We start from the raw sequence: 27,827 nt of genomic DNA, 5'->3' as shown, positions 1-27,827 counted from the left end.
GAGACACGGGGCAGCAGCTCGGGTTACTGTCCCTCGTCCTTGGGAGGGCATTCCGGAGAATCCCGCCTGAATCTCAGGCGCCCGAAAGACTTTGTGGGATCGGCGCTTTGCTGGGGAGAGCTCTGAGGCAGGCGGCCCAGCGCGGAGGGGCTGCTCAGGGCGGCCTCGGCTGCGCACCTGCGGCTGCGGGGCGGTGCGGGATGGGGAGAGGATGCGGGATGGGGAGAGGATGCGGGATGGGGAGAGGATGCGGGATGGGGAGAGGGTGCGGGATTGGGGAGAGGATGCGGGATGGGGAGAGGGTGCGGGATGGGGAGAGGATGCGGGATGGGGAGAAGATGCGGGATGGGGAGAGGATGCGGGATGGGGGAGAGGATGCGGGATGGGGAGAGGGTGCGGGATGGGGAGAAGATGCGGGATGGGGAGAGGATGCGGGATGGGGAGAAGATGCGGGATGGGGAGAGGATGCGGGATGGGGGAGAGGATGCGGGATGGGGAGAGGATGCGGGATGGGGAGAGGATGCGGGATGGGGGAGAGGATGCGGGATGGGGCAGCGGGTGCGGGATGGGGCAGCGGGAGTGCGGACAGGAGCTCGGGGTGCTCGGGGTTTGGAGCGGAGCGGAGCGCTCCGGGGCGATGCGGGGCTTTGCGGAGCGCTCCGGGCTGGCTCCGGGAGAGGTGCGGATCGTTCAGAGGGCGGTGCGGATCGGTGCGGAGAGATGCGGGACACTCGAGGGCGGTGCGGTTCGGTGCGGGATACTCGGGGGGCGGTGCGGATCGCTCCAGGAGTGCTGCGGGTCGCTCCGCAGCGCTGTGCGGGGTGTTCAGAGGGGCGGTGCGGGGCGGTGCGGATCGTTCAGAGGGGCGGTGCGGATCGTTCAGAGGGGCGGTGCGGAGAGATGCGGCTCACTCAGGGGCGGTGCGGATCGCTCCAGGGCGGTGCGGACCGCTCCGGGGCGGTGCGGTGGGAGGTGCGGTCCCTCCCAGGGCGGTGCGGTCCCTGCCGGGGCGGTGCTGTCCCCTCGCTGTCCCTCCCAGGGCGGTGCTGTCCCTCCCCGGGCGGTGCTGTTCTCTGCTGTTCTCTGCTGTTCTCTCGCTGTTCTCTCGCCGCTCTGTGCTCCCGGGCGCGGCCGGCCCCGCTCGGCCATGCGGGCGGGCTGAGCGGCGCCGCCGCCGCCTGTCCCGGGCGAGGATGGCCTCCAATTTCAACGACATCGTCAAGCAGGGCTACGTGCGCATCCGGAGCCGGCGGCTGGGGGTGAGTGCCCGCGAGAACCTGCCCAGGGCTGGGCATTTTGCTATTTATTTCTTTTCCCTGCCACTCCTTTGTCCTCTGTTTTGCAAACTGAGCTGGGTGGGTTTTTCCTGAAGAAACAAAAGATGGGGAGAGAGGAATGAAGGCACCTGGATACGTCTTATATACAGGTGTGGATGGATATATTTATTTTCTCCCCTCTCTCCCGTCGGGACCGGGGATGCTGCGCTGCCTCCAGCGCCGTCCGTGCCCTTCGCTCCGAGCGCTGCTCCGGGAGGGACCCGGGGCTGCGGGAGCTCCGGGCAGGGCTGGGCTGGGCTCCCGGAGCCGCTCGGGTGCTCCTGTTCCTGCTGCACTCAGGGTCTGGGCTCCTGCGAGGGACAGCCGAAGCTTTGCGGTGTTTTCGGGGCTTTTAGAGTCGCTTGCGTTGCGCGAAATGAAAATTCCCGCAGCTGCCCTTGGCTGCTGGTTCAACATTTCAGTTATTTCCAGGTTGTTCTGCTGCCGTGGCGCGTTCCCGGCTCCGGCTGTGGGCGCTGCATGTGCCGGGAGTGGCAGGGCAGCTCCCCGCAGGACCTGGGCTGGGATGAGCTCTGGAATTCCAGGGGCTCCCTGGGCCGGCAGGGGATGGGACAGGAGAGCTCCGTGTCCCCGAGAGAGCCTGGCCCACGGGGATGCACCTGGAGCGAGGCTTTGTGTGTACAGAGCGTTTCAGTTGGTGTGTCTGCCCCTCAGGACTGGAAAGAAACTGATTTGTTGTGTTTATTAAAAGCTCCTGGGTTAGCCGTTCGGGATTTGTTCGTTTCGGGGGAGTGTCTGTGGTCCTCTGAAAGCTTTTGCTGCCCCACTGCAGTTACAGTTCCCTTCTCTTGCTGTACCCGTGGGCAATGACTTCTCCACAGTTTTGGGAACTTGTGTCTCCCTGGCTGCTCTGGAAACAGGAAGGATTGAGAAGTCTGGATTTCTCATCCCTGCACTGGCAGGCACAGCTCACTCTGTCAAACCATGGGATTCCGTGACATTTTGGGGGAATGTCATTCAGAGAGCACTTGCAGTGAATTGGGCACAATTGTGTCCTGATTCAGGCTCGTTACTGAGCACATGGCAGTGTTCAGTTTGCTCTGGCATAAAGGATGAGTAAGATTAAACTGTGATGCATTTTTCCACGCTGTAACAGCAAGCTCAATGAATAAGGTTTGTCTCACCCCAGTAGTTGTGAATGCTGTCAGTGCTGGTGCCTTTCCTTTTCTAAGGCTTTCCAGACCACTCTGAGGCTGCTGCTGCTGAGGAAATGCTGGATGCCCTCTTAGGAAATGTGCATGTGACAGCTGCAAGAGTCATTTCTCTCCCTTCTCTGCTCAGAGCACACTGGGAGGTGCTTTTCAAATCACCCTAAAAGACATTAAAAGCAAGACTTGAGTCTTCAGCCTGCTCTCCCTGCAAAACTGATGGGTTGGATGTGGTATCATTAGAAAGAGCATTTTCTGAAATATTCTCCCTCTTTTTCATGGACCTGCAGCCTACAAAGTGTAGGTTTGCTGGCTTGGGGTTTTTTATAGACCCTACCCAGGTTATAATTCAGGGCTGCTTAGTTTCCAGCTTGGGAGGTGCTGGCCCACGACTCGAGGGCAGATGTGGCTGCAGATTCTTCCTGTAGCATTTTCTGCAAGCTGCTCACAGCCCTGATGTGCAGCAGCCAAGCAGAAATGGGTAATTTAGATCAGTCTGGGGTCTCTAAAGGCAGGGCTGGAGCCTGTCCCTGCTCCTTGGTGCAGGTGTGGTGGGACACCTGGAGCTGGCTGAGCTCCTGCCTCGAGCAAGAGCTGAATTCACTCTCACTCAGTGGCTGCTGTGAGCTTGGCTCCCTCAGAGGATGAGGAATTTATACCAGCAGGTTGTTTTTGTGCTGGGGAGGGCTGTGGGACACCCAGGTGCTGGAAAAGGGAAAAAAATACTTCAGAGTATAAAAGAGTAACTTTCAGAGAACTTCCCCACGCTGTGGGGACCAGCCTGCTGCAGCCCTGTGCAGGATCCTGGCTAACTGAGAGGGGTCTCAGCACCCCCTCCGTGTGCAGGGCGTGAGTGGGAGTCACTGAAATCCATCCCTGTGCTGGAATCAGAGCATTGTCCCTCCAGGCTGGATGCAGCTCTGCCTCGCTGGTGCTGTGCTGATTCCATCTCCAAGGGAACTGGGAGCAGGGCCTGGAGCACAAATGACCTGAGAAATGGCTTTGCTGAGGAGCTGGGGTGCAGGTGCCACCCTTGGAGTGAAAGGGGTGCAGGGAAGCAGCGTGCTCAAATCCCACCCTCTTCTGAAAGGAACGTGACAGTTCTGGAAGGCCCTGCTTTGTAATTCCAAAATTGAATTTAGGCTAATTAGTTCTGCACCTGAACTCTTTCTGCACGCTTCAAACGTGTGAGTTTAATTGAATATTATTTAATAGAATAGTTTCCATAGCAACATTTGTATCACATGTGTCTTCTGCAGAGCCAAATATATTCAGGAGAAAGCTCACTCTTCCCCGCTCGTTCCACCCTTACAGGGAGGAAAATAATTCCCTCAGCCAGTGGGGCTGGTGTGTCATTAGCAGTGACATACAGGAGGCTGTGTGCTGGAGAACTGCTGACAGGGCAGCAGCACCACCTCCCAGAGTTCTTTAAACCAGGAAAAAATCAGCTTTGCCTTGGGAGGAGGGATTCTGTCAGGGACCACCAGGAGCCCTGTGTGGGGAGGAGGACACCCAGTGCTTTTGCAGCTGATAAAGGGATGATACGCATGAAGCAGGGCTCCTCTCTGCCTAAAAAGCCCTTTTTGGGCTCATGATTTCCAGCTCATGCCTCATTCTGTGGTACAGGTGTGACCTTCCTGAGGGGGAGTGCATCGTGGGGATGTTTCCCTGATGGAAAACCTGTTCTTGCCTTTCCATTTTTGGGGTGGGAGGATGTGAACACACCTGAGCTTTCTCTTTAGGTTGGGCTGGCTCAATCAAAAATACCAATTAAAATCAAAACAGGAGCAGATCTTTGAGCTGGAGGGGTTTGCAGCACTGGTGAGCATGAGGAGCTGTGGAGGGTGGGAGGCACCAGTGCTCTGTGCTGCTTCCAGGCTCACTTTTTGGGCTGAACTCCCCCTTCCTGTGTCCGCTCCTGAGCTCTGGTGGAAGATGTGCCTGCTGGGATTACAGCAGTGGAGCTGTTCCCTCTTTAGTGTGACCCTCCTTGAGGACAGAAATGGGATCTGAGGGGGTCAGGTTTCTGTGCTGGATGGGCCTGACTGGCCCAAAACATCTTCATCACATCAGGGGCAAGGAATGTGGTGTCAGGGGTGTCCTGCAGCATTCGGGCAGCCCCTGTAGGGGTTTGGAATAACTCAGCCTTCAGCTTGTGACAGGAGGGAGCTGAGGCTGCCTCAGCTCTGCAGCCAGCTGTTTGTTCCTGGGAAGTGCTGAAGTGGTGCCAGCAGTGCTCAAGTGTTTCTGGATGGATTAAAAAACTCAGAGAAAAAAAATAGTTCTTCGTTTTCTGGATTGCCTGCTTTGCTTTGATTGGTGATTTAGTGGCAGTATTGAACTTTCACCTGAAGTGAGGAGGGTGTGGAGCCTTCCTGTGTTTATTTGGGTGTTGGTGAGGAGTTCCCTGTGCAGGGCTGAGCTGGGAGCATCCAGCACTTCTGTCCTGGGGGTTGTTCCCACAGAGCACCATGCTGGCTGCACACCCTTGTTTGGATGGAAAAACTTCTGCCTCGTGCCTAGAAACGTGGAGAAACTCCTGCACAAAGCTCAGGGCTTGTCCAGTTCAGCAGAAACCTTTGGTTGTGGAAAGCTGCAGAGAGATCAGGCTCTCAGGGTTTGCTGTGCTTGGTTTTAATTAGAGTGAGTGCTTCATTGAGGAGCCGGGTGCTGCACGTTGCCTGTGACACGTACTTTGACAAGTTCTGCACAGCTCTGATGCTGTGAAACCCTGTGGGAGGAGAGGTAGAGTGGGGGAGAGACAATCTGCAGGACTGGAACCATATGGTGGGAGAGGTTTGGTGCTTGAATACATGTGCCAGCAAGTTAATATGAGCATTTTAGAGCCTGAGCTGTGAAAACTGGGAAGAAGAATGATGTAAGGCTGGGGGAAGGGGGAAGGAGAAGGAGAAAAGTTGCCTGTATCTCCATTTGAAGCAGCTTTATTAATAAAACTCCGTTCACCTCTGCAGCTCCTTTCAGTCTGGAAGTTGGAGAGAGGGAAAAACTGAACAGATTTCTCAGGCACCAACTGCAACCTGCAGGATATTAATCCCACTGGAAATTCAGAGTTCTCCCGAGCAGCCAGATAAGGTGTTAGAATATATTCACAGATATTAAGATTTCTTATTGCTTGGAGCTTGTCAGTGGCAGCAGGGATGGGATCCAGAACATTCCTGGGGAAGTTGGAGCATTTTCCTGGAGCTGAGGAGGGGAGGGATCCCAGTAAGGACCAGAGCAGCTCCCTCTGGGCACTGGGACAGAAAACTTTTTGGGTTTTCTGTGGCACAGAGATGTGGGGTGAGAGGCCAGGTCTGTGTCCTTATGGGGTCAGCTCTGGGCTTGGAGAAGGGTTTGGATCCTTTGGGTGCTGTCACCTCGTGTCACCCCTGTGCTGGGGGTCAGGGTGCTCAGCCTGGCTCTGGAGGAGGTAAAGGGAAGTTTTGCAGCTCCTGTGGTGGAATTACATTTTGTTTCTTTTAGTGTTTGATTTGTGGGAACAGCATGGAGTGATGAGGGTCTTAATTTGTTCCCAAAGAACCCCACCAAAACCCAGAAAGAAAAAACCTCAGAACTACTCCTGGTTTTCCCCCAAAACACTGTGCAGATCATGATTTGGAGTATGAAGCTCTTGCTTTGATGCTGGCATGTTTTAGGAGGAGGAATGGCTTTTTTGTGCTTTCAGCCTGTTTTCAGATAAATCTCCTTCTGTGTTCTTTGGAAGATGGGCTGAGTTTGTGAAGTCAAGCAGGCAATTCCAAATGTTTTCATGGCCTGAACTGACTCCCAAACAAGTGCCTCTTACCCATTTGCTGTCTTGTTTAAGATACATATTTTATTGTAACAAGTTTAAAGCAAAGCTGACCCTTTTTCCTTTATCCCAAACACCTCCCTGACCTGCTGGTTGTGGATCCTGGCTCTCTTTTCCCTATTTGCTCTTCCTTTGGTAGAAAAATCTGTGATTTCTGGAGGTGACAGCCCCAGCCCTGCCTGGGTGTGTCAGGTATGATTGTACAGGCAGTGAAAAGAAGGAAAACCTAATAATAAACAGGTGAAATTCACTGTGTGCTGGTTCTGGTGCCTTTTCATCATCATTCCTCTCCCAGTGTGAAATTCTCCCGCTGCTGTGCAGGGGCATTGCCCTGGAGTGAGATCAGGGATAAATAACATTTTGCAGAGGCTGTGGAAACACTTGAAAGAAAGTAACAGATGCAAGGGCTGCTCCTGAGACTGACATCTTAATTTGAGCCTGACATCTTAATTTGGTGTTTGTGTAGCTTCAGGAATGCTGGGGAAGATGATGGACTGTTCCATTATCTTTTTGTCTGGCTTCATCAAGTGCTGTCAGAAATACCAGTGAGAGTTCAAGCTGTTGAAATGAATATTGGTGGTTCATTTTTTTTTTTTTTTTGTTTTCCTGATAATGTCACTTGTTTCAGTTCAGAAGATCAATAGGGTAAAAAGAGTGGTATTTCCCCTCAGTAATGTCAATATAAGAGGTGAAATTGTCCCTTTACTTGCCAAGTAATGTTTATCTGGGGAACTGTCCATGAATTCTCTGTGTCTGGCAATGGAAAATTTCCTGTGAACGTCTCCAGGAAGGTGAGGGGGGATGTTTGCTGATGTTCTGAATTAATATGCTCTGAATGAGCTCATCCCATTGAGTGGCAGACTCCTGGCACGGTGCTTGTGGTAAAATACAAGTGGCTACTCCCTGGTAAATGGAGGAGTGAAAAGCTTTTATAGAATTTTTAATGCAGCTTTCTCCAGTTTGAATCTTCCTAAATGTGAATGAACTCCTGAACTCTGTCTTTAATTACCCAGCTGGGACATGAGAAATTCATATGAGCTGGGTTTGTCCGTGAGCAACGTGGAAAAGGGCAGGAGGGCTGCAGGAGCCTGTGGAAAAGGGAAATCCTGGCTCTGGATTCCTTGGAATTCCACCAGGGAAATCCTGGCTCTGGAATGCTTGGAATTCTGCCAGGGAAATACTGGCTCTGGAATCCTTGGAATTCCACCAGGGAAATACTGGCTCTGGAATCCTTGGAATTCCACCAGGGAAATACTGGCTCTGGAACCCTTGGAATTCTACAGGGAAATACTGGCTCTGGAATCCTTGTTTCATTCATTTTCTTTAAGTCAGTATTGGTCCATTCATCTAAATCAAAAGGAAAAAAAAAAAAACAAAAAACCAAACAAATGGAAAGAGCCCAGAGCTGGCCACAGCACTCCAGATGTGCCTCATGGGGCTGGTGAGAGGGGCAGCACCCCTCCAGATGTGCTGGTCAGGGGGACAGGACCCCTCCAGATGTGCCTCCCAGGCTGGTCAGAGGGGCAGGATCACCTGCAGGGTTTGATGCCAGGAGTGCAGGGGAAACGTGGCAGGAATGGGATGGATTTACCTCGTGCTGAGACAGCTGCACGCCTGGAGCTGGCTGCAGGGATGGCAGGAGCTGCTTTTAGCACAGAAACCGCTCTGCTCTTCCTGCAGCTCACAGGTGGATGGCAGCGGGGGACAGCAGGCCAGCAGTGGGAAGTTGTTCCCATTATCCCATCTTCTGTGGGATGCTCGCAGGGCGTTTGTCACCTCGGCTCTCCAGGCAGCTCCTAACAAGCATCATTACCCGAGTTTTGCAGGGTTTTTATTCTGTTTTCAGGTTTTTATTCTGTTTTCAGGTACAACCCAAGGATGGAGCAGCTGCAGCCCTTCTCCCATGGCTGGCTTTGGATGCTGGCAGCTCAGTGCTGGGAAAATTGTTTTACTGGCAGAAAGGCTTCATTCCTGTGCTACTTCTGCCCTTTTTTTGGGTCTCCTTAGGTCTCATCTGAACACTACGAGTGCAGCTCTGAAATGCAGCTCCCACAGGGGTTTGTGTGCTGTGGGGGGATGAAAAGCTGATTTGTGAGCGAGTCCAGGCTGGGGACAGCACCCTGCTGCCCTGCTTCAGCAGGACTGTCCTTGGCAGAGCTGGGGTGGCTGTCACCCAGAGCATCCCATGTCCTAATTAGTGAGCTCTGGGAGCTGTTAATGAGCTGCAGCAGTGCCCCATAGCCTGTGGAACTGACAATCAGATACTGTGGCACAAAGGAGTCATTGCAGACCCTGTTGTGCAGCTCCCTGATCCCTCACAGGGCTGGTTCCAGCAGGGCAGCACATCCAGCTGCAAATCCAGCTGCAAATCCAGCACGAGCTGCCTGCACAGAGCCCAGCTTTAGCCTCCAGGGGAGCCTTTACTATTTCTCCTCCCCAGTTCCAGTCCCAGGCTGATTCTCTCCTATCCAGTTTCATGCCCAGAATTAACTGTGCCTGTGTACAAAGCTCAGCAGATGTTCAAGGAGCCAAATCTGATACTTAGCTCCAGCCTGGCAGGATTTTTTCAGCTGTCACTGCCAAGGGAGGGTTTCTGCTGTAAATGCTTCTTGGCTCTTCTTTTGGAATGGCTCTTCTCTCCCCTGATGGCCTTAAGCAGCCCTGAATTATAACCTGCTCTGTGTATGGTCTATAAAAAACCCCAACAGCCCATTCTTTATTCACATAACTGGTTTTTGTACAGTTTTACAGACCTTGTGGGTCAGTAGCTTTCTTGCCAATCACTTTATGGGTCAGTAACAAGTTGTTATCCTGCATTGATTGGTCACTCAGACCCTGGTGTGTAGTGCAGGGAAAGTTGTTTGTGAGAGATAGTTTTCATTTTTCTACCTCACGGTGTAAAACCAGTTTACACAGGTGCAGGTTGTTTTCCACCCAGGAGTAATTGTTATGTTAACAACTGCTCACACCAGGATTGCTTCACATGGGAATTGCAAAGGGCCAGCTTGCCTGAGAAGAAATGACAGGCCAGGCAGAGCAGGCTGATTTTATGGAGCCTTTCCTGATGATTTTCCTGCCTTACTGCAATGTTCCAGTACTTCATCACCCTTTCAGTAAAAACCCTTTCCTGACACCAGCCTGGCTGATGCTGCCCAGCTCTGCGTGCCTCAGACAATGTCACAGACTTTCTCGGGCTTTGGCAGGGAATCTTCCCTGTGGAATCAACCCCTGAGGGACCAAAAAACCCCAAATAAATGAGGATGTAGGACAGAGCTGCCTTCTGATTACGGTGTCAAGCAGGAATGCATCTGTGGGTCCAATGCAGCTCTTGGTGTTTGAAGCTGAGGCTGGAGAAAGGGTTTTGAGCCTGAACCTTTACCAAACTTCCCACTTCTGGCTGGTGTGATTCCAGCTGGGGAGGGGAGAGCTTTGGAAGAGAAAAGACCTCAAGTGCCTGATGCTTCAGAGCAGGAGCAATCTGTTGTGACTTGCATTAACAAGAGTTGGAGGTGCACAGACTCCTCAGGCTCTGCCAGGCAATCCTCTGTGCCCTGGCCAGTGCCAAAGCTGGGTTTGCAACTTGAGGAAAAAACCTTTCTGAGTAGCACTGTGCATTCCGAGAGCAATCAGAAGCAAAATTACAGCCTCGTTCCCTGTTAGCAGCTGTGGCTGACTCGCCTGTAAAATATTGATGGTGGGGAAGGAGGGAGGTTCATCCTTCCCCAAATGTCTTCTCGGGGGGGAAGGAAAATTGCGATGATGTTCTGTGGTGCCCAGGAGGAGGGAACAGCAGGATGCAAAGCAGCCTTGATGGATGCAGTCACGGTGAGCCGGGGCAGGGAATGTGGCTCACTCCTGCCTCACGGAATAATGGGTGTTCTGGGACAGGGAGATTGCCTGGCTTACAGACAGCACGTGGGCAGCTCTGCTGCTGCTTCCACACAGCCCCTGGTCCCCTCTGCAGGCATCACCGAGCTCCTGCTGGACACAATTCCAGTCAGACACCTCCAGGGATTATTTTTTTCCAGTGATCCATCTCTTGGTCATTGTTCCATGCTTCTGTTGTGGCTTTTCAGGGTGAGATTGGCCTGAAGGAGCTGCTGGGTAGGAGAAGGAGGCAAGCCGTAATTTTATGGAGGAAATAATTCCAATTGAACAGTTTGTGAACTCTTAGGAAGATTGAGGGTGTTCTCTGGGGTCAGCCAGTCCTGTTCAGATGGCAGACAAGCAGGGCTGGTGGTACCAGAGCTCTTTGTGGGAAGCAGCCCTGGAGCTCTCCATGGGAGCAGATTCCTGGTGGGATGGCACAGAGGAGCTGCAGTCTGCCTCTTGGCACGGCTTCATCCCAGCCCCTCCCAAAATTCCTTTGCACTGGGAATGACTTCAGGGCTCGTTTCCCACCTTTGGACCCTGAAGTGACAAATGAAGTCATTTTTCCTTAAATAGAAGAATGCAGATCCAAACCCTGGCTGGTTGCCTGTGTGCACTTCCCTGTTGGAAGGACCTTGGCCTGGAATTCCAGCCCACTGGAGACTCCCTGCCAAAGTCCAACAAAAACTCCAATGATTTTCCTGCAGCCTTCAGGGTGAGAGCTTCTACCAGCCTTGGGGAAAGGGGCAGCACTTTTTTCCCTATAAAATTTTTAAAAAGGCAAATTTGAGAAGAGACTGAGGAGTTTCTCGAGCGTTGTGCTGTGCCTTTACTGGTTTATCTCTTCCTGGAGGTTACCAGAGTCACAAAATGAAATCCTGGCAATGTCCCAGGGTTTCTGGAGGCATCCCAAGCTGCTTGGGAGAACTTGCAGCTCCTGCTTTGGGAAAAAAAAGCAAAGTTTGTGTTTGTTTGACAGCAAGGTCAGTGTCCCTGGAAATGCAGCTCGTTGGAATTCTTGGTTTTAGGGCAAAGTGTAGAAAAAACTCAGCGGAGGAACAGACCAGGGCAGCTTCCCCTGGAGCTCCACTTGTCCTCGGAGGAGGAATTGGCCAGATGAGATTTTGTGCTGCTGTTCGTGACCTCTGGGCCCCTCTGAAATAACAAACAAAAATTGTTTGCTTTAGTAGTAAAATCTCTCTGCTTTCCTGGAGTGTGGTGGAAGCCATGTATCTTAATTTTTCAAACAGCCATTTTAACCCCTCTCCCTCAAGATGTGAAAAACAACCTCCCCCCTCCAATTTCTAAATATTTGGCCATTTTCAGATGTTTATACAGAACAGAATAATGAGGGTTGGGTCACACTAATGCAGATTTCAACTTCCAAATTCAAATCTTCTGTTTCTTATCATGTGGAATATTCTATTCCATGCTCACCGGTGGAATAATTTGTGTTTCATAGATAAGGAGGAGCATTTTAGGAAATGCAGGGTTGGTGGTGCTGTGCTCACTGAGGAGCTGAGGGCTGCCAGGTCTCCCTGCCTCCCTCATTTCCAGGGTGCTCCAGGGTTGGGGTGATCTCCCAGCACAGCAGCCCCTGGTTTCAGATTCCCTGAGAATGTTCTCAAACCCCCAAGCTGAGAAAATCAGAAGAGTTTTTTCCATTTTACTCAACCATATTAAGGAATAATATAATATAATATAATATAATATAATATAATATAATATAATAGATAATATACAATATAACATAATATATAATATAACATGATATATAACGTAACATAATATATAATATACATAATATACTATAATATACTATGATATAATATAATATAGTATAACATAATACAATACAATATAATAATTGTATATAACATAACATAATATGACATAACACAATTTAACAAAATATTACATAATTTTAAAATTTGAGGTTCATAGGGTGTTCTAGGGAGAAATTTGGTTTAGTTATTCTATTTTTTAGTGGGATTGATAATGAATTGTGAAAGATTTGGGGAGATATTTTGTGATATTGGTTGATTGTTTACTGGTAAACCGACTAAATAGGCTGAGAATGGTTTTTTTGGACTTGAAAAAGTTGAATAAATGGTATCTAGGTCTGATGACTGGGCTGTTTGATCACTGATCACCGAATTTGTGCTGTGAACCACTTGCTGAGGGCCTGTCTGGCTATTTTTTGTTTTGCTCTTGAAACCCCCCTAACTTTGGTGGCAGTTGGGATTCATTTGGAAGCTGCTGCTGGGGAGCGGGCTGTGAGCAGCTGGCAGGGCTGCACTCTGCCTTTGCAGGGATGGTGGCAGGAGCTGGAGAGCTGGAAAAGGTGATTTAGAAACCACTCTGCACAGAGCCTGCCCCAAGTGACTTGGATTTAAATTCAGTTAGACCCCGGGAGCAAAAGTGTCAGGGTGGTGCTGGGTTCTGCTGGTAAATAATCTGCTTTTTTCATTGCTATTATTCACTTCCTGCTCCCTTGTGTTAGTCACAAAATGCACAAATACAGAATTCACAAAAATTCACCTCGCACACTGGAATTTCTGGCTGGACCAAAGGAACAGGATGGAGCTCCCCAGCAGCCTGGGCTTGTGTTCCTTTAAGCTCCTGAGGGTCCACAGCTGATTCAGGATTCCACTTCCCTGTGGATATTGGTGATGTTCAGCTCAGTGGAGATGCCAAATTTTTTTCTTTTGTGTCTCCAGATTTACCAGAGATGCTGGTTAGTGTTCAAAAAGGCTTCAAGCAAAGGGCCCAAGAGGCTGGAGAAGTTCTCAGATGAACGAGCTGCTTACTTCAGGTGCTACCACAAGGTAAGGCACGAGGCTCTCTCAAACTTTGTTACTTGATTACTTTTATTACTTATTAAAATCTAACATTTTGTGTATTACTTAGCCTGAAAATTGAAATATTTTTTAACTCTTAAGGTCCTAAACCTCTGTGTGTGCTTTCATTCAGTGAAGTAGAGGCAAAATAAATGTTGTTTGTAGAAATATCTTGCTAAGCAAGTGGAAAATGACTTTTTTGTTAAAGCATTTGGCCTTTCCTCAGCCCTTTAAAATCACATCTGGAATACTCTGCAGTGGCTCCTGCTCTTCATGTTTTCAGGAGCAGCCATCCCAGGGAAGGTGGGAATTCCACAGGCCCCTGGAGGTTCCCATTTCCTGGGATTTTGTCCCTGTGGGAAGCCAGGGAGCAGCTGCAGACACAAAGGACATTTTTACAGCAGTGAAGAGCTCTGCTAAATTCACTCTGTTAAAAGAATGAAGAATTTCCCCCCAGCCACTGCTCTGGAATGATCTCACATTCACCTGAGAATTCCCATGTGTCATTCTCCTGGGCGTGGAGGTGGAAATGAGAAACCTTTTGATTTATAATAATTGCAGGCAGAAACTGCAGGTTAGGAATCGTGGGCATAAATTCCCAGGAGCTGGAGGCTGCTCTGCACTCACTGACAGACATTTGGGAGGAGATCCTGGGGGAATCCTGCCTCTGAATGCCACAGAACCTGGAATTGATTTGCCATAAAACCCGTGGCTATTTCTAATGAGTCAGGCGCAGAAATAATTCACATTTCTATTAGGCAGCTTCCAGAAATAGTGAGGTTTTATTCTCTTTGTTGTGGGAGGGCTGCACAGTGTGTGCAAGAACTTCAGCCCTGTGTGCAACACTGCATTTATTTTGCTATAACTCTGTCAATTATTGATGCAAATCTCTGTTTTTCGCACTGTGTCAATGCAATGTATGAGCAGCACTTGGGTGGTGGATGTGAAATCCAAGAGGAACCTGAATGAGGCTGGAATTTCTTCTCTTCTTTCATGAAATTCCACAGGTTAGCACCTGTTTGCAGGTGTTTAACCCACAGCCTGGATGTGCAGAGCAAAGCACCATGGAAAGCCTCACTGGCTCCTTGGAAATCTGAAAATTGAGTTCAGATTTTCAGGAAAATCTAAAAATCGAGTTCAGATTTTCATGAAAATAATGAAAAAACTGAAAATCCCACAGAGGTATTTTAAATTTTAAGCCAAGCTGTGTCTCTACTTAACACTTACTTCATTTCAAACTATCTCTTCTCCTACCAATTGAATTTCTGGATTTCTCTAGTTTTTGACAGGAATGGACAAGGGTCAAAGTCCAAACTGAGTCCCTGAGAACCAACACACAAATCTGGTGTGGTTTTTATCAGAACTTTGCCAATCATGTGGGCAGGACCTCTAAGGTCACCCAGTTCTTCCTCAGGGACCCTTCCCCTATCCCAGGCTGCTCCAAGCCCAGCCTTGGACACTTCCAGGGTGATGAAATTGGGAAAATTCCGATTTTCATTTGGATTTTGAGAATATTTTCAGGCAGAGAGGGAGCTGGGATGGGATGTTGAGAGAGGCTGTTCTCTGGTTTAGAGTCATCAGCTCTCCAAACTGACAGACTGACTGACTCCTTTATTTTTAACAAACCTCCCTGAGAGGGAGCTAATGAATATTAAATGGCATTTCTGGGCAAAATGTGCTCATTTGTAAAGAGCACAGGTGGATAAAAATGCAGGATTTTTTAAAAATAAGCCTTGTAAATGTGTTGAAATTTAAATGTGAATGATGGAGCTTCTGAGTATTAAATATGAGCTGCTGGAAAAAGAGAACTTGTCCCTGCTGCTCTGTAGCTGAATGATTCTTATGGAAATCATAGTTAATTATTGATAAAATCATCGATAACATAAAATTATTGATGCAATAATTGATAACAATACAAAACCTGAAGAGCCCTCACTCAGCCCATCAGTCCTGGGAGAGGTTTAATCCATCATGAAACCCTGAAGGGGAGAAAAGGAAAATGATGAATGGAGCTCATTTCTCAGCAGCACCTTCACTCAAGAGTTCCCTTCTGAGGCTTTGTCCTTTTTTTTTTCTGGATTAAAGGGCAAGGTTTTCCTTGGTTTGTTGGTGCAGAGGGGCTGGCAGGGCCCTGATTGTGGTGGCACCAATCCCTGGGGCTCAGGATGCAGCTCCTTCCTTCTCCATTTGAATTTTGGGTCCCCAGCACTGTCTTGCTGCTGCTTCTGTTATTTTGGGGAGTCCCAAATGTTTGCATTTGAGTGTGTCCTTGCCTGCACTCTGCACAGGGTCTGAGTCTGGACATCCTCACCACGGAGGTGTAAAACAGAAATACAGAAATAAGCACTTTTTTGTGTAATACTAACCTTTAAATCCTTTCTCATCTAATCTTGCTCTGTTTTTTTAAAAGTAGAAAGGTCACAGTGCCCTAAAATAAAGGAATGTGGGAACAGTCAGCTGGGGTTTATGGAGTGAACTGGGAATTTGCATTCACAAAGCAAATTGCCCACCTAATTCCTTTGGTCCCACAAGGGAGGGAATATAATTAGAATTCAGGCTGCAAAATCTGCACAGAGTTGCTTTTCAGGTGAGTGTCTGATTTTCACTTGTTAAAAATAGATAAGCTACCACAAATTGTCACATTCTTGAATAAATAATACCAGAGGAAGGAAGAAATTCTTATTTCTTTTGACTTAAGGATGTGCCAGAAGAATCCTCAATATTCCAATAAAAACTGAACTAATTGTGTCCTGCTGACAGGAAAACACTGAGCCCCCGAGGGTTGAGTTTTAATCCCATTGTTTTAATCTTGCCTTGAAACAGCAGGAGTCATTTAAACATTCATTTTAAGCCAGTCATTTAAACAGTCTTTTCTGTCTGTTTATGGAATAATCCATTTGGAAAATTGGATTGTGGAACTTGTAATTGTTTTCCAGGCAAAACTGTATCAGTGCAAATGAAATGTTTCCAGTCTGACCACTCTGCCAAGGAGGAGCTGTTGAACGTTTGTTTTAAGGATTGCTGTCACTGAGCTGGGAGTGAGGCACCAGGTTCAGGGATTCAGGAGAATTAAAGAAACTTCTCAGGGAGTTTTGGTGTCTGCACTGAAATTCCACCCAGGGGGGTTCTGTGGAATGCTTGTGAGGAGGAGAGGAGAAGAGAATAAGAGAGAAGAAAATAAGAGAGAAAAGAAGAAGAAGAGAAAAGAAGAAAGAGAAGAGAAGAGAAGAGAAGAGAAGAGAAGAGAAGAGAAGAGAAGAGAAGAGAAGAGAAGAGAAGAGAAGAGAAGAGAAGAGAAGGAGAAGAGAAGGAGAAGAGAAGGAGAAGAGAAGGAGAAGAGAAGGAGAAGAGTTCCACCTGGATGGGTTTTTAGCTCCCTCCAACCCAAACCCTTCCATGATTTTATACAAAATTGACTCTGTTATTTATACTTAGCAGGTTAGAGCTGTGCAGGCAGCAGTGAGCAATAACATTTTCCATTAAATGTTCCTCTGGGGTTTCCTGGGAAATGTTTTATCTGTTCTCATCATGGGGGCAATTTTCAGTAAGCCAAGACAGAGCCATGAATCCTTAATTAAGATTAAAGCCCGGGGTGCTTGGGAACCACTGTGCAGGCAATAAATACAATCCTTGGTGTGATGCTCTGGATGCTCCCTGTACCTGAGAATTCTGCACTAATTCAAACAATACTTGGAATGCTGAGGATCGATTCTTGGAATGCTTTTTGGTGGGAATGGGAGGGATGGAAGGAAGGATTTTGGCTGAGAGGATGTGGCAGGCTGGAGCTCTGCTTGTCCTGCCAGCTGGGAAATGACTGATGGATTAATCCCTGCTGCTGGTTCAGAACTCCCTCACTGCACAGCTCTGCAGGAATTTGAGTTTTTAATCTAATCAAATGCATTTCATTTCTGTGGGTTGTCGTCTTAATCCAAAGGAGGCTTGGAAGGGAGAAGGAAGGGGGAAATATGCAAAGAGATGTTTTTAAACCTCAACAAAACGTCATTCTTGTGATTTCTCTGTTAATACTGTCTTAGGTCTGACATTCGTGGTGTAACCCCCATTTTAGAGTTAAGTTGATAAATGTACATTAGTTTTGATCTCAGATAACTAAAACCCACATGAATTAGACTAACCCTGAAAACATTTGTTTTGCAAGAGCCTGGCAGGAGGAGAGCTATTTTAAAATGCAAAATAAAAAAAAAAAAAAAAAAGGGGAAAAAACCCAAACTTCAGCCTCAAATATTTGCAGGTGTTTGGTGCCTGCTGTGCTGGTTCCAGGAGCGTGGGGGTGTTGGCAGGCTGCAGTGGCAGCTCCAGGAGGATGTGCCAGACACTTTGGACCATCTGTGGTGCCAGGGGGGCTGGGGAGGGCAGCGCTGGCTGCCTCAGCAGCGCAGATATTCTGATTTTTCCAGAGGGCTTCTGTCAGATTAAGCCCTTTTCTGACCCAGAGCTGGGGCAACTGAGAGGTGTTTTAAAAGCTTTTATTCCATTTTCTGTCTCATGTGAAGGGTGAGACAATACAGATGTTATAATTCATGCTGTTACAATCAGAAGCCAACTATTTACTAATTACAGTAGACTTGAAGTGTTTCTTGGCCTGTCGGATTCATTTCCCTGGCTTCTCCCCTGGCAGTGCAGCAGGAATTGCTCCTTGGATCAAGCTCTGGGTGGTGCCAGGAAATCTGGAGTGCAGGAGGGGACCTGGACTCCCTGCCCTGTGACATGCCATCACACAGGAGCTCTCAGGCAGCCACTGCAGCACAAAATGAGCCAGGAGCTGCCAAATGCAAGCATTTCTCCACATATAAATTCCTTTTTTTACCCCCTAAAATTCAGAGCTCAAACAGAAATTCCAAAGGATTTGGTGAAGTCAATGATGCAGTGAACTACTGGCAGTGTCTGATTTCTGTGCTCTGTCTTCACTCTCTGCTCTTGTGTTCATTGAGAGAGAATTTTTACTTATAAAGATGAATTAATCTCCCAGAAAAGCCAGACAGACCTTTGTGAGTGCTGCAAAGGCAATAGATAGGAGACAAACAGTGCTTGGGGAATCTGCAGTCTCCATTGCAGGAAATGCAAATGTGCTCAGCCTAAATGTCAGGGTGGCTGCTGTCCTGAATGGGGAAAATCTGATTTTATTTCCCCTTGCATTTAAATCCTTTCTTGGCATCTGAGAAAAATGCCTTGGAGTGGAAGTGGCAGCTTGGCCTGCCCTGTGCCATGAGTTTGTGACAGATTTGTGTCCAGAGTTGGGATCTGCTCCCATCACAGCATTTCCTGCAAGAGGGGGAAAACAAAACCCTGGTGCAGAATTAAACCCATTGATCAACTCTCAGTTGTGACACTTGACCAAATCTTCAACCTGCAGGCTGCAAAAAGCTGAGCTCCAGATTTGGCAGCTGTGCTGGAGGTTTGGGTGCTCCCCATGGGATGCTCCTTCCATTCCATCCTGCTGCTGCTGCCCATGGGAGGTTGGCTCTGTTATTTGTTTTTATTTTGGGGAGATGCTGCCCATGCACTGCTCTTTGTGCCTCCCGTTCACAGCAGGGAAAGCTTTGCTGGGGTCTTGCTTGTGGAAATATGATTATTCCAAATAAAGAATTGCTCCTCAGCCAAATTTCAGAGCATTGCTCACGGGTTGTGAGGGTGAAAGGTTCATGTTAGAAAATGAAATCACTGTGTTGTGTATTTACTAAAGCTGTGCACAAGGTAATACCAATTTTATATTTTTTTGGTGTAAAAGCTATTTTTCCAATAATTGTTTGACACCCAAACAACAGAAATCTGCTTCTGAATCTTTAACACTAAAACACTTTCTGATAACGAAAACTCTGATTTTATTTTTGCTTTTTTTTTGAAGTGAACCAGTCTAACAAATGCTCAATTAAAAAAATAATACAGAGAGCAGCTTTTCAGCAGTGTTTTCCCCTCCGTGCTGGACCTGGCAGTGCTGGAGCTCCACGTGGGTGAATCCCTTGGGTTTCCATCTCCACCTCTCTTTGCTTCTGCTGCGCCAGGTTGGTGTTTCTCCTGCCCCTCCTGTGAATAGTGCTCAGGCTGGAGGCAGCTTTGCTTCCACCTCTCCCTGGGCTGCAGAATTCCCTCAGGATGGTGCCACACTGATGTCTTGGAGAGCTGGAGGACGTGGCTGCTGCATCTCCCAGGGGAGGATGGAATTTCCCCTGGGATTTCCGAGGTGGTTCCTGGCCGGGCTGCATCTCCACCACAGACACTCAGAGCCTGCTGCTGCTGCCTCTCCTTTCTCTCCCTCTCTTTTCCCTTCTCTCCTCCCCTTGCCCAGCCAAGAATGGACAGATCTCTTGCCAGGCTCCTCATTAAGATCCCAAATTGTGCTTTTCCAGGTCACGGAGCTCAGTAACGTGAAGAATATCTCGAGGCTGCCCAAAAGCACCAAGAAACACGCAGTGGGCATTTATTTCAGTGATGACACCTCCAGGACCTTTGCTTGTGACTCAGGTGGGTCCTTGGGAGCCCTGAGAGCCCCGAGTGTGACATTGTGGATATGATGTACCTACACTCAGATTTTCTGGGCGTTTCTGCAGAGCTTGAGGCAGATGAGTGGTGCAAGGTGCTGCAGATGGAGTGCCTGGGAACACCAATTAATGACATTAGCCTTGGAGAGCCTGACTTGTTGGCATCTGGAGTAGAGAGGGAGCAGAGTGGTAGGTACAGAAATACCGACCTTTTGAACTTTTAATTGCATTAATTTCAAGCCTTTTAGAGTGTACATATGGGTATTGGAAATAAAGTGGAGCAAAACTGTTTTTCCAAGCGCTCCTTGGTGTTTTGGGGGGTTGGTTTTGGTTGGTTGGGGTTCATTTTTGGGTCTTGCTACCAGAGATAATAAATAAGTTATCTAGAATTATTTTGGAGTAGCACTTCCCTTTCTCAGATGAGTTAGTTGCTCCTGGAGATGGGAACTATTTGTTGTGTGGTTTTCTGGTGTGATGTCAGTGGCTGAGGCTTTGTAAAGAAAACAATAAATAACAGTAATTGCATGCAAAACCTGAGCCCGTGGCTACTCCACTTCCCTGTGCAAATGAGCTCATTACCTGCACAGGCAATGGATTTATTCACAAATTGCTCACAGCTTTATGAGCTGTTTGCAGATACCAGGGTTATGCTGGTGCACTTCTCCTCAGGCTCTGAGTGCACACAAAAATATTTGATGCCCTTTGGGTGCAGCATTTGACTGCCCCAAAACGTGGGGTTTACAGAGCTGCAGGAAGGAATTCTTTGTGTGGGAATGGAAGCAATAGTGGAAATAGAGATGGAAAATAGGAAATTCCTTGAATGACTTGCAGATGTGCTGCTGGGCAGGGATTTTAGACTAACCTTTTGTTTTTCTCCCAGAGAGATTCAATGTGTATTTGATGCCATCCCCTAATTTAGATGTGCATGGGGAATGTACCTTGCAGATAACATTTGAGAATATCTGTCTTTGGGACATCCAGAATCCCAGAGTCAAACTGGTCTCGTGGCCACTCAGTGCCCTGCGGCGCTACGGGCGGGACCCAGCCTGGTTCACCTTCGAGGCAGGCAGGTAGGTCACCCTCTGCTCCTGCTCTGCTCCCTGGGGTGCTCAGCCTCCTCCAGAGGGGGCCCGAGGCTGTGGGACAGCCTGGATCCATGGCTTCAAAAATAAAATGGAATTTAAATGTGAAACGAGTATAAATCCGCCCTAAAAAAAGGGCAGTTAAAATAGTGGAACAAATATAACGCCCCTAGGAAGCAAATTAAAATGCTGAAGCAAATATAAGCCTGCACAAAAACCAAATTAAAATGCTGAAAGAAATATAACCCCTCCCAAAACAATGCAATTAAAATACTGAAACGAATAAAACCTCCCCAAAAAAATACAATTAAAATACTGAAGCAAGTATAAACCCCCCCAAAAAACCCATATAATACATTGAAACAAATATAATCTCTCCTAAAAACATACAATTAAAATATTGAAGCAAGTATAAACCCCAATAAGCCCAATTAAAATACTGAAACAAATATAACACCCCAAAAGGAAATCAAAATACTGAAACAAATATAACCCTCCCCCCACAAACAAGCTTCACTCTTCCCCCCCAAAAACCCCCAATTTAACTACTGAAACAAATACAAACCCTCCCAAAAAACCTAGTTAAAATACTGAATCAATTATAACCCCCTAAAAAACTCAATTAAAATACTGAAACAAATATGCAGCCCAGTTAAAATACTGAAACAAGTATACACCCCTAAAAAAAACCCAAATAAAATTTGTATTTATTATTTCAAGGGGGAGACAAAAGTCTGCATTATTCATGAAAAGTCCAAAAGGGGAGGACAAATTAATCCTGCCTGGCACAGATTCCAGATAGAGCCTAAATATAAAAATCTGGGTTTGTGCAGGACTCTGCAGAGCTTTTGCACTTGTGAAGGACCAGCTGAGTGTTTGGAGAGAGCAACCCAAGCACAGCCTGGGCAGTAAATGTGCCAGGGCTGCACACAGGCACAGGCAGAAATTATGCCCTTCAGTTTTTTTGTTCTTTTTTTTTTGTGTTCCCTGTGTTCTTTGCACATTATGTTTGTAGCTCTGTGGCCTGTGGTATCAGTGGCTGCTTTTCCATGGCTTTTCCCATGGCAGAAAATCAAAATTAATTCCAGAGCTCCAAGCCCTGGGGGCACAGGGCCCCAGTGCTCGCTTGGTTCTCGCTGGGAACCAAAGTTGAGAGCAGCTCCCAGAGATATTTCATGGGCAGAGCACAGCCAGGGCCAGGGGGGCTCCAGAGAAGGGGCTTGACCTGGGGGGAATTGCAAAATTCCATCACACTTGTCCTCCTAACTGGTGCTTTTTGTTAATTATTTTAATTTCCTAAAACTTATAAGATGTCCTCACCCCTGTGGGGTGGCTTTTGTGGGCAGCTTTCCACAACTGCCCCTGGATAAAGATCCACTCTTACATTACCTCCTCCCTAAATGACCCCAAGTTCCATTTCCATGTTGAGAAAAGACAGAAACAAGGTGGAAATAACTTTGTTCCTGCCTGATTTCCTTGTGTGAGGACACTTCAGGGCAGCGCGGAGAGGTTCTGCTGGCTCCTGGTGCACCCCTGTGGGGTGGACATCATTCCACAACTGCCCCTGGATAAAGATCCATTCTTATATTACCTCCTTATAAATGACCCCAAGTTTAATTTCCACATTGAGAAAACACAGAAACAAGGTGGAAGTAACTTTGCTGGCTCCTGGTGCACCCCTGTGGGGGTGGCTTTAGTGGGCATCTTTCCACAACTGCCCCTGGATAAAGATCCACTCTTATGTTACCTCCTTACTAAATGACCCCAAGTTCCATTTCCATGTTGAGAAAAGACAGAAACAAGGTGGAAATAACTTTGTTCCTGCCTGATTTCCTTGGGTGAGGACACTTCAGGGCAGCGCGGGGAGGTTCTGCTGGCTCTGGGTGCACCCCTGTGGGGTGGCTTTTGAGGACATCATTCCACATAAAGATCCACTCTGATATTACCTCCTTACTAAATGACCCCAAGTTCCATTTCCACGTTGAGAAAACACAGAAACAAGGTGGAGATAACTTTGTTCCCTCCATGATTTGCTCCCTGTTGTGCGAGGGCAGTTCGGGGCAGCGCGGGGAGGCTCTGCTGGCTCTGCTGGCCTGCATTCCCCCTGCCACTGGTGTCCCCTGTCTCGTCCCCGCAGGATGTGTGACACGGGAGAGGGGCTGTTCATCTTCCAGACGCGGCACGGCGAGGCCATCTACCAGAAGGTGCACGCGGCTGCCCTGGCCATCGCCGAGCAGCACGAGCGGCTGCTGCAGAGCGCCAAGGATGCCATGGTAGGGGCACGGGGGACACGGGGGGACACGGGGGGACACAGGGCACCACCCGGGCTGGGCGGCCTCTGGGGTTGTTAGTGTTGTTATCGTAGTCGTCATTGTCAGTGTAATTATATTTTGTTATTATTAGTGCTCTTATTATCGTATATTACTGTTACTATCTATTATTCTTAAATTATTATTCTTAAATTTATTGTTATTCTTAAATTTATTATTATCATTATATTATTGTATATTACTATTACTATATATTATTCTTAAATCTATCATTATTATCGTATATTACTATTACTATATATTATTCTTAATTTTATTATTATTCTTAAATTTATTATTATCATTATATTATTGTATATTACTATATATTATTCTTAAATTTATCATTATTATCATATATTACTATTACGATATATTATTCTTAATTTTATTATTATTCTTAAATTTATTATTATCATTATATTATTGTATATTACTATTACTATATATTATTCTTAATTTTATTATTATTATTCAATTTATTATTATAATTATTATTATCATATATTGCTATTACTATATATTATTCTTCAATTTATTATTATTTGTAAATTTATTATTATTCTTCCATTTATTATAATCTTATTATTATATATTACTATTACTATATAGTATTCTTAAATTTATTATTATTCTTCAATTCATTATCATTCTTATTATTATATATTACTATTAATATATAGTATTCTTAAATCTATTATTATTCTTCAATTTATTATCATCATTATTATTATTGTATATTGCTATTACTATATATTATTCTTCAATTTATTATTATTTGTAAATTTATTACTATTTGTAAATTTATTATTGTCATTATTATTGTATATTACTATTGCTATATATTATTCTTAAATTTATTATTATTGTTAAATGTATTATTATTAAGGTTATTATTATCATTATTATTGTATATTACTATTACTATATAGTATTCTTAAATTTATTATTCTTAAACTTATTATTATTATTAAGTTTATTATTATTATTGTATATTACTATTACTATATATTATTCTTAAATTTATTATTATTCTTAAATTTATCATTATTACTACTACTACTACTATTATTATAATACTCTGCTTGATTATGGCATTTAGAGCAATGTGTATAGCTGGAATTCCTGTTCAAGGATAAAGCAGCAGGGCCACGCACAGGATTGGCTGTGGGCGGGATGAGCAAAGTGCCCGGTGAGGAGAAGCCGAGTGCCCGCAGGCAGGAGCAGGGCACACAGCTGTGCCAGCCCCAGGGCAGTCTGTGGCCCTGCTGTGCCGGGGGGCGCTGGCCCCGAGCTGCAGCTGGCCCTCAGAACTGCACGGGCCCAGGGAGACAATGAGGAGGACTCTGTCTTATCAGAAGGCTAAATAATTACTTTATTATTCTATATTATGTACATTTCATCTAAACTGAGTCTGCCTTGCACTCACCTCGCTCACAGCAGCACAGAGCTGCATCATCTCTGATTCTCTGTCTCGTGACAGTCCCACACACACACTTGGCTCTGACAGGCCAAGGGAACAGAACATCCTCACTGGGTAAAAAATCTCCACACTGCATTCCACCCTGGCACAGCAAGCGATAGGAATCGTGCGTTCCCTTCCTCTGAGGTTGGGAGAATGTGAATCTCAGCAATATTCTTGGGAAGAACTGTGCCTTGCTTTTCTGTGTGAAATGTGGTGACAGCCCCTGACCGTGTCTGCCTTGCAGCTGCAGCTGAGGAGGAGCGAGCGGGCAGTGTCCCTGAGCACCGTGGTGCCCCTGCCCCGCAGCGCCTACTGGCACCACATCACCCGCCAGCACAGCACGGGCCAGCTGCTGGGGCTGCCAGGTAAGGACACTGCCCTAGGGTGGCACTGATCCTCATGTGACACTGCCCCAGGGTGGCACTGAGCCACTGTGCAACTGCCCCAGGGTGGCACTGAGCCACTGTGGCACTGCCCCAGGGTGGCACTGAGCCATCCCTGACACTGCCCCAGGGTGGCACTGAGCCACTGTGGCACTGCCCCAGGGTGGCACTGAGCCATCCCTGACACTGCCCCAGGGTGGCACTGAGCCTGAACGCTGCTCTGCTCCATGGGGGTGGCACTGATGGGGGTGACACTCATAAGGGTGACACTCATTGCAGTGACACTCACAGGGATGGCACTCATTTGGGGGTGGCACTCACAGGGGGTGACACTCAGCCTGAATGCTGCTGTGCTCCATGGGGGTGACACTCGTGGGTATAGCGTTCATGGGGATGGCACTCGTGGGGGTGACACTCAGCCTGAATGCTGCTCTGCTCCATGGGGATGGCACATGTGCAGATGGCACTCATGGGGATGGCATTTATGGGGATGGCACTCACAGGGGTGGCACTCACAGGGGTGGCACTCACCTGAACCCTGCCCAGCTCTCTGGGCACAGGCTGTGTCCTGCTGGCACAGAGCTCGGGAGGCTGGGACAGGTGTCCCAGCTGAGGAGGGACATTGAGGTGTTGAAGCAAGGCCACCACGGCTGGGCAGGGTCTGGAGCACAAATCCGTGAGGAGCTGGGGGTGCTTGTCCTGGAGCACAGGAGGCTCAGGACAGACCTGCCCCAAACTCTTCGTGCTTTTTGTGCCCCTTGGCTCCCCTCCCTCTGCATGGCTGCCTTGTGCTGAGATCCTTCATTATTCATTTTGTGACTTGTTAAAATTCAAAACAACCACGTCCCCCAGAGCTGCGACATGAGGGGAAATAAAAGGAGGTGCTCAGACCTCAGAGGAGCTGGGCCAAAGTCAGCACCGTGGAGTTGTGTTTGTTTTCAGAATTCAAAACCCCAACCAAAAAAACACCAAAAAACCAAAAAAAAAAACCCCAAACAAAAAAAAAAACAAACCAAAAAAACCTTAAAGGCAATGTTTTTCCCGGTTCTTCCTTTCCAACACTAGAGGGGGCAGGCAGCCCGTGCAAAGCTCCATCCCGAGCAGGGACGGAGGGGAAGGCAGCACTTCCCTGCCTGCTCAGAGCTGTTCCATGCACGGGGCATGGATGGCAGGAGGAGCTGCTGGTGGCACAGTCTGGCCCTGCTGTGCCCTTCCACAAACCCATTTATTAAATCAGTGATCCAGCATGGAGCTGGCACGAGAGAAATAGACTGCAGGGGTACAAAGCACTTGTTTTGTATTTGGAAAAACATCTTGCTTGTTAGACTGGGAAGAAAGGATCTAAAAGAGCATTTTTACTTTTTAAATGCAAGCCAGAACTTTGAAAACAAAATTAATTTGCTTTTTATAAGTTTCTATTCTGAAGGAAGGGGTAAAGAAAATCTGCGTGGGTATTTCTGAGCTGGAGCAGCAGATCAAGCAGGGTGAGATGAATTAATTGACGTGTGTGTCAGTCATGGCTGGGTGCTGTGTCTCACTGGGCTGCTCTGTGTTCTCCTGGCTCTCTGCAGGTGTTTCCAGCCCGCTGAAGCTGCACCGCACGGACACGTTCCCAGCCTGCAGGTCAGAGCCCCGATAGAAATCCAGCAGAGCTCCTCCAGCTCTTCCTCTGGCCAGCTGCCCCAGGGCACACCAGTGCTGCTGGGAACGCACACAAGCTCAGCTTGGATGAAAAGTTCTTGCAATACAAAGGATTTTTTAAACTTTGCCAAAAGCAGAAACCCTTCCGTGGATGCTGGGGAGAGGAACCAAGCCACCAACCCCTCTGGTGTATCTTTTATATACACTGGGCAGAGAAGAAATCACTCCCTGAACACTTCCCACTGATTTTGTATGATAGGTATGTTGTAAATATGTGAGACTCCTGCTGTAGTGTGGTTATTTTGTCTCCTGACACTGGTTTGTGGCAGTGCTTATCTTCAGTTATTCCCATCATTGTTACCCTGTTCCTGATCTCTGGAATGGTGGCCAGTTTGAAGCAGCTCTTGGATACAATTTTTCCTGTTTGAAGACTTGATTGATTTCTTTTAAAACAATCTCCTCTTTCCTGTATTTATTTCCATCCCTGTAAACATCGAAAATAAAAAAAGTCCCATGCAATTTGTGGTGCAGTGTTTGGTTTTTTTTTATTTTGTCACTCAATTAGCACAAGCTAATTTTCTTCTAGGCCAGAATCACGGTCTGGGACTTGGAGTTAAAAATAGCAGAAGGTAAATGCTGGATTTCCACATGCAGGAATGTTATGGAACAGAGCTGGAGGGGAGGGAGGCTGTCAGGGAAGCCAAACCCTGAGGGTGGTGCAGGCAGATGTGTTTCTGAAGGAAGTAAAATCAATCTGCCATCCTTGTGGGAGGTGCCCCACAGTGCAAAGATAAGCTTAATTTATTGTAAATAAGGATTTTGTTGATCCCAGAGCTGAACTGCTCACACCAAGAGGGGATTGAAAGGCATGTTGTGACTAATAAGTCTTGATCCTCCAGGTTTGCTTCTGCTGATGCATCCCCTCCCTGGCAGCAGCTGTTGTTTTATCTGGCTATGACAGTCCAGTAAATGCTTTTATTCACCTTTCACTCATGCAGTGATTGATGGAACACAGCTACCCGTGGCTGAACACTCCAATTACAAAAAAAAACCCAAAAAAACCCCTCTAACCTTGGCCTTTAAATGAAGGGTCATTACATCAACCAGCTCTGAGATCATTCTTGCCAGTGAAACTGCCTGGGAAGGCTGGGAAAGAGCCTGGGATTCACTCTGCTGTGAGTCACTGGGTGGGGATGGCAAGGATGGAGAAGCTGCTTGGGTCTGATTTTTGGAAGCAGCACATGGAGTTATTTCCCATCCCTGCTGGCTCAGACAGCCGAGGCATGAGGGGATTTGCTGCTCCTGGAGGGAATGGCCTCCTGGCAGTGGGAAGGGCTCCCTGGGTTTGGAGCTGGCTGCTCAGGCTCCCTGGGGGCTGCAGGGGATCCTGCAGGTGCTTCTGGCTGGAATGGACTCACCAGATGTGCTGCAAGCCCTCTGTGGG

At 47.4% G+C, this 27,827-nt stretch overlaps 1 protein-coding gene across 3 annotated transcripts; it reads left to right on the top strand.

Moving 5' to 3' along the window:
- Window positions 1-1,036: 1,036 nt before the first annotated feature.
- On the top strand, window positions 1,037-26,902 carry DOK5 (docking protein 5). 3 transcript variants are annotated; one of them, XM_064391757.1, is made up of 8 exons: window positions 1,037-1,259; window positions 12,887-12,994; window positions 19,372-19,486; window positions 19,573-19,692; window positions 20,423-20,573; window positions 22,723-22,858; window positions 24,604-24,724; window positions 26,314-26,902. In XM_064391757.1, the coding sequence occupies exons 1-8, from the start codon at window positions 1,194-1,196 to the stop codon at window positions 26,379-26,381; spliced, it is 885 nt and encodes a 294-aa protein (XP_064247827.1). In that variant the 5' UTR covers window positions 1,037-1,193; the 3' UTR covers window positions 26,382-26,902. The 3 variants fall into 3 exon arrangements, with proteins under 3 accessions (XP_064247827.1, XP_064247825.1, XP_064247828.1); XM_064391755.1 differs by having other exon boundaries at window positions 20,384-20,573; XM_064391758.1 differs by lacking the exon at window positions 1,037-1,259 and adding an exon at window positions 18,870-19,026 and having other exon boundaries at window positions 20,384-20,573.
- Window positions 26,903-27,827: the final 925 nt, after the last annotated feature.

This window comes from Passer domesticus, chromosome 16, assembly GCF_036417665.1.
Source record: "Passer domesticus isolate bPasDom1 chromosome 16, bPasDom1.hap1, whole genome shotgun sequence".
In the NCBI taxonomy this organism is placed as follows: domain Eukaryota; kingdom Metazoa; phylum Chordata; class Aves; order Passeriformes; family Passeridae; genus Passer; species Passer domesticus.
This window is presented reverse-complemented; position numbering and strand designations above follow the sequence as displayed.

Coding starts and splice junctions, on each gene's coding strand:
- DOK5 (XM_064391755.1), top strand. CDS start 1,194: ATGGCCTCCAATTTCAACGACATCGTCAAGCAGGGCTACGTGCGCATC. Junction 19,693..20,383: donor AGTAGAGAGGGAGCAGAGTG/GTAGGTACAGAA, acceptor TTTTTCTCCCAG/AGAGATTCAATGTGTATTTG. Junction 22,859..24,603: donor AGAGCGCCAAGGATGCCATG/GTAGGGGCACGG, acceptor TCTGCCTTGCAG/CTGCAGCTGAGGAGGAGCGA.